Raw genomic sequence first — 6,314 nt, 5'->3', positions numbered from 1 at the left:
ACAGATGAAGCAACATTTCTCAGATTGACTTAGCCAAAGATATAGCAGAAGTCTGGCCCTAAGGGGTTGATACAGAAAAGGGGGCCCTTGCTTGACAGTTCAGATTCATCTGGTGCTCTCTGATCCAGACAAGGCATTCATTGATACATAAGAGCAGCTAGGACAAGAGGGTGTCCCAGGCTCATGCTTGCAGACAGCATGGGTAGGGCTTCTGTCTCCATCTTCAGCTGTCTGATCCTGACTCGGCATCTTCTCTCTGGATGCTGCTATCAGAGCTGCTGGTGGGTTCATCCAGGGAGGCAGCGATGGCAGATGTGGCTGGAAGTTTTAATTTTTGCTGCTTCTGATACTTGACCCTGCGGTTTTGGAACCAGATCCTCACCTATAATTGGGTGCAGTAGGCAGACATCAGACTTGACTAGTTGAGCCCGTTGTTCCCCCAATCCCAGAGTACTCATTCCCTGTCTAGTCAACATTTATTCTTCCTCCTAAGGGAAACACTTCCTTTAAAATACCCAGGCACCAAGGTGGCTCAGTGGTAGAGCGCTCGCCTTGCATGCCTGAGGCCCTGGGTTTGATTCCTCAGCACCACATAAGCAAAAAGAAAAAAGCCGGAAGTGGTGCTGTGGCTCAAGTGGTAGAGCGCTAGCCTTGAGCTGAAGAGCTGAGGGACAGCGCCCAGGCCCAGAGTTCAGGCCCCACGACCGGACCCAAAAAATAAAAATAAAATAAAATAAAATACCCAGGCACTGTCCATCTATCTGAATCATCTCTAATGAACTGCTATAACTTTCTGGAACTATCCGAAGCTGTAGTGACATAGTGGTGAACAATAGAGATATGGTCTTTGCCCTCAGTGAGCTTGTAGTCTAGCAGAAAGAGAATCCAAACAAATGAGAAATGTGTAAACACAAATGGTAGTACAAATCAGGTTTGGGACTGGAAGAATCTCTGAGAAACACACACTAAAATTCAGAGGATAGGAGCTCAGCCTAGTGAGGACAGATAGGAGCAGGCTAGATAAAGACAGACTGTAAGAAGTCTCTGACTTAGAACCAAACTAAGAATATATGAGGACCAGAAATGAGACAAGCTTAGCTACAAGTAAAAGGGGTGTGGGTAGGGGGGCAGGGAGAGAACAAGGTAGAGGAAATAGAAGTTAATGGAGACCAGAACACTCAGCACCTTTGAGGCTTCTGAGTGGCACATGACACAGTCCTATTACATCGTAAGTGAACTGCACACCTGGAAATGAAGAATGGATGAAGAGGCAGAAGCAGGAAGAGAGCTGAGGGGCTGCTGCAGTGATCCAGTGAGAGCCAAGGGTATAAATAGGAGCAAGGGCAAGAAAAAAACCAATTGTGTGTGCATCTTAGTGGAAGAGGTGTCATTGTGTGCTCTGGTTGGAAATGGGGATGGAGGAAGAAAAATATAGAATGACATCCAGAGAGCTGCAAAGAAAACAAAAAGTGTCTGGAAGCCAAGGGAAGAATCTGTTTCAGTAAAGGAAGGTGTGTTCAACCATACAGACAGCTCTGCTGAGTGGTGGTGCTGAGTTGAGAAAAGTAAAGCATCTGTTGATTTGGGTGACATGGAAGTCAGAGATTTTCCTGGGAAGTTTTGATGGAATGGGAGGAAAAGTAGTGAAATCGGAATGAGTTAAATAAAGATCTAGCATTCCATCTGGATGCTGGTGGCCCACTCCTGTAATCCTTGATATTCAGGAAGCTGAGATCTGAGGATTGTGATTCAAAGCCAGCCCGGGCAGGAAAGTCTCCAATAAACCACCAGAAAACTGAAGTGGCACTGTGGTTTAAGTGGTACAGTGCTTGCCTTGAGTTGAAGAGCTGAGGAACAGCGCTCAGGCCCAGAGTTCAAGCCCCATTACTGACCAAAAAAAAAAAAAAAGACCTAGCATTCCTCAGTACGACATCAACAGAAAACAGAAAAGGCTGTAAATGGCACTAGCCTAGAGAAAAAGAAGCTCAGGGATAGTGCCCAAGCTCTTAGTTCAAGTCCCAGGACTGGCAAGTGTCTCATGCATGAAATCCTAGCTACTCAGATCTGAGAACTGTGGTTCTGTGAGACTATTTTCAATAAGCTTAAAAAAAAAAAAAAAGCTGAAAGTGGAGCTGTAGCTCAAGTGATCATTAGCCTTGATTAAAAAGAAGCTCAGGGACAATGCCAAGGCCCTGAGTTCAATTCCCAGGTATGCGCATGGGCACACACACACACACACACACACACACACACACACACACACAAACACACACACACACACTCACACTCACACGAGTGAATGGGATGTCAAGGCCTCCCAAGTTCTTGAGAAGTTTACCTGGGAACTGAGTAGAAAAATGGTACAATTGCTGAGGTGAAACTTGAAGTTCAAGGATATATAGATAGATAGATAGATAGATAGATAGATAGATAGATAGATATGCATAAAATATTTAATACCTTAACTGAGCATCAGTGGCTTTCACCTGTAATCCTAGCTACACAGAGGCTGAGATCCAGAGGATCTAGCTTTGAGGCAGAAAAGTCCTTGATGCTCCACCTCGAAAATAACCAGCAAAAAAGCCAGGCTGGAGGCATAGCTCAGGTGGTAGAACACTAGCCTAGCAAGCAAGCTGAATTAGTGCAAGGCTGAGCACCACCACCACCAGCCAAAATAAATAAATAAAAGTAGTCTCGATTATGATTAATTTTGCTGATAGTTCCTTAGTCAGTATGGAAATACTTTATCACAAAGCTCTAGATAAATATAGGTTGTTTTCCATAATGTGACTCCAAACGGGACTACTTTCTCATTACATAGGTTATTACAAAAAGCTAGAGTGCCTATATCTCCCCAAGAGTCTCATACAGCAGAAGAAAGCCCATGTCCCTGCCCTCCCTTCTTATTTAGAGCCTTCCAGAGGTAGTATGAGTCCTGGTCCAGGCACAGCCCAGCCTCACAGGTGTTCCTGCTCCCACCTGGTTCTCCGTGAGGTGGAGCTTAGCGGCCAGCTGGGCTCTCTTCTTCCCCACTAGATTGTGATGTTTGGAAAACACTCTCTCCAGCTCTTGCAGCTGCTCCAAGTTAAACATAGTTCGAGCCCTCTTTGGGTGTCTCTCAGTTTCTTGAGGATCCTTGGTAGGTACCAAGTCCAGGGGGCTCCAGAGACCAGGAGAGTGAGCCAGCTCCAAGCCTAAATAGAAGCCATCATTAGGGGAGGGAGGGAGAGTTAGCCAGCAGCCCTGGCTCACCCCTCCTTGGGTAGAAGAGATACTGTCTTCTCTAAGTGACACAGTAAGAAGGCAAAGTAAAAAGCAACTGTGCAGAAATAATGCATAACAAATAAATACGAAAGAAGGGACAATGCCATGAGACTCCTATCTCCACTACTTTTCAGCTGAGTGGCTTGACTTCTGGCCCATAATAGGAGTTGTCAACCTTGACCCTCCTACTCCTGCTCTATTTCTTTGCTCCAGGAAACCCCATGAGATAGGCAGAGGAGAAACCTTCAGAGTTTTACACCCTTTTCATTCACTCAACAAATACTTTTTGAAAGTCCGTCATGTATCAATGTCTGTCATGTATCAAGCATGGAGTCAAAAGAAAATAGAAAATCCTAGGCACGAGTGAGGTATAAAATTCTTCCCACCTTTTTCTTTTTTCTTGTGATGGCAGTGGGGCTTGAACTCTGGGCACCTATCCCTTAGTATTTATTTTTCTCAAAGCTGGCTCCCTACCACTTGAGTCATGCCTTTACTTCTAGCTTTTTGCTGGTTAATTAGAAATGAGAGTCTCACAGGCTTTCCTTCCTAGGCTGGCTTCAAACCATCATCTTTACACCTCAGCCTCATGAGTAACTAGGATTCCAAGTATAAGCCACCAGCAGCTGCCTTCTTCCCAGTTTTTTTTTTTTTTTTTTTTTTGCCTGTTTTGGGACTTGAACTCAGGGTCAGGGCATTGTCCCTGAGCTTCTTTTTGCTCAAGGCTAGCACTCTACCACTTGAGCCACAGTGCCACTTCAGGCTTTTTCTATTTATGTGGTACTGAGGAATCAAATCCAGGGCTTCATGCATGCTAAGCAAGTACTCTACACTAAGCCAAATTCCCAGCCCATTCTTCCCAGTTTCTGAAAGCCAAATCATGCCTCCTAACATGACTGGAAAGAAATACCCTCTCTCTTTTTTTTGGCAGTACTAGGATTTGAACTTAGGGCTTTGTGCTAGGCAGGTGCTCTACCACTTAAGGTATGTCCCTAGCAAAATGCCCTTCTCTAAGGGACACAAACGCTCAACTCAGCTCACCATGCTGTGAGCCACTGAAGATACATCAACTAGGGTATAGAGTAAGGGGATGAAGGGAATGGGATTAGAGAGTGAACCATTGAGTTATGGGGAAGGAGAATGTTCTAGACAAAGGAATGACATGACAAGTTTATGAAGGTACTCATCTTCAACTAGCCTTGGGGAGGCCCTGAGGGCTGGCAATTAGATTACCCAGTGAAGGGAGTGAGTGCCAGGATTCCAAACACTGAGCCACATATCTGGTGCCTGCCTAATGGAGGATAAAAAGCCAAGAAAAAGCCCAGTAGGCACATAGTCTCAGCTACCTGGTCTCTCCTGCCTTACTTCAGATTTTGAAATAGTAGCTGGGTGCTCTGGTCACTCCCGCCTGTCATTTTAGCTACTCAGGAGGCTGAGATCTGTAAATTGCAGTTAGAAGCCAACCCAGGCTAGAAGACTCTTATCTCCATTTAATCAGCAAAAAGCAAGAAGTAGGGGTGTGGCTCATCAGCTAAAGCAGGCTTGATTGGAAAAATCTAATTGACAGCACGCAGGTCCTGAGTTCAAGCCCCAGTATAGGTCCAAAGAATAAAATAAAAATCTACATGCTGGGGAACAGTGGCTAATGCCTATAATCCTAGCTATTCAGGAAGTTGAGATCTGAGAATTATGGTTAGAAGCCAGCTGGGGTAGGAAAGTCCATGAGACTCTTACCTCCAATTAATCAAAAAGCCGGAAGTGGTGCTGTTACTCAAGTGGTAGAGGGCTAGCCTTGAGCAGAAGGAGCTCAATGACAGCATCCAGACCCAAAGTTCAAGCCCCAGGACAGGAATTTAAGAAAAAAAAATTCTATATGACAACAAAGTAATAATCCAAGTCGAAAGTCCGATGAATTGAGAAAAGTATTTGTGTCATTACAGACACAAAGGGCTAGTTTTCCCATTATTTAAAAAAAAAAAAAGAGCTACAAATGGATCATTTCAAATGTCCAAAGAGAAAAAAGTCCCCGGCCCCCACTCTCTATCCGTCTGCCCAGTAACCCTTCGTACCTGGGTTGCCAAAGCCCTGGATACCGCAAAAGTGCGCCATGTGCAGCTGGGGCACCGAGAACTGGGGGTACAGCGGGTAGACACCCACGTTCAGGCAGGTGGGCAGCCAACTCGCTGGCGCGGGGCAGGTCCAACGCAGAGCCGGCGCTGCGCACCCGGGAAGAGCGCTCCAGGGGCTCCAAGCCATGCACCGGGTGACTGGCGGCGGGGAGATGGCGTGCGCAGAGGGATCGGGCCTCGCTAGGATGGCCTCGATGGAGAAGGAGGACTCCAGGCGATCAGGAGCGCGGGGCGTGCTTAAACCCGACGGGCAGCCAGGGAGCCCTGGCGACGGGGACGCTGGAGAGCGGCCTGAACGCTGGGCTAGGACCTGAGCGTCCGCGGGATCGGACTGCTGGGGCGCTGGGCTGGGCATGATGTGACCCAGGGAGAGGAGCCCGGGGAGGGAGGGGAGTGTCCCCTACGCTGTGTAGGGAGAGTGCAAGGCGGGAGAGGAGACCCTAACCAGAGGACAAGCTGGACTTGTTCGCTGGGGCTATTTAAACCTGAAGGGGTGGGACAGGGTAAGGGCGAGGGCCCGCCCTTTCTTCCACGGACAGAGGCGGGTCTTCTGGGAACTTTGTTTGTTTGTTTGTTTGTGCCGGTCCAGGAGTTTTCACTCAGGGCCTGGGCGCTGTCCCTGAGCTTTTTTTTTTTCTTCTTCTCCAGGCCAGAACTCTACCACATGAGCCACAGCTCCACTTCAGCTTTTTGAATGATTAATTGGATATAAGTCTCAAGGACTTTCCTGCTCTGGCTGTTTTTTGGGGGGGGTGGGAGTGGGGGGTGGGGTCCTGTCGTGGGGCCTGAACTCTGGGCCTGGGCACTGTCCCTCAGCTCTTCAGCTCAAGGCTGGCGCTCTACCACTTGAGCCACAGCGCCACTTCCGGCTTTTTTTCTTTTTGCTTATGTAGTGCTGAGGAATCGAACCCAGGGCCTCAGGCA

General features: G+C 47.4%; 1 protein-coding gene across 1 annotated transcript; it reads right to left on the bottom strand.

Moving 5' to 3' along the window:
* Positions 1 to 223: 223 nt before the first annotated feature.
* Noto (notochord homeobox) lies at positions 224 to 5,745 on the bottom strand. The gene is made up of 3 exons (XM_069988911.1): positions 5,331 to 5,745; positions 2,980 to 3,194; positions 224 to 382 (listed from the first exon to the last, which is right to left on the bottom strand). Exons 1-3 carry the CDS (start codon positions 5,743 to 5,745, stop codon positions 224 to 226), a joined length of 789 nt encoding a protein of 262 aa, XP_069845012.1.
* Between the last annotated feature and the right edge of the window lie 569 nt (positions 5,746 to 6,314).

This window comes from Dipodomys merriami, unplaced genomic scaffold, assembly GCF_024711535.1.
Source record: "Dipodomys merriami isolate MVZ:Mamm:240054 unplaced genomic scaffold, mDipMer1.0.p SCAF_37, whole genome shotgun sequence".
Lineage (NCBI taxonomy): Eukaryota > Metazoa > Chordata > Mammalia > Rodentia > Heteromyidae > Dipodomys > Dipodomys merriami.
This window is presented reverse-complemented; position numbering and strand designations above follow the sequence as displayed.

Excerpts from the sequence above, each read along its gene's own strand:
- Noto (XM_069988911.1), bottom strand. The coding sequence starts at position 5,745 with ATGCCCAGCCCAGCGCCCCAGCAGTCCGATCCCGCGGACGCTCAGGTC. Across the intron at positions 3,195-5,330 it reads CCAGGGCTTTGGCAACCCAG|GCTTGGAGCTGGCTCACTCT; the intron begins GTACGAAGGGTT and ends GCTTCTATTTAG. Across the intron at positions 383-2,979 it reads TCCACCTCACGGAGAACCAG|GTGAGGATCTGGTTCCAAAA; the intron begins GTGGGAGCAGGA and ends ACCCAATTATAG.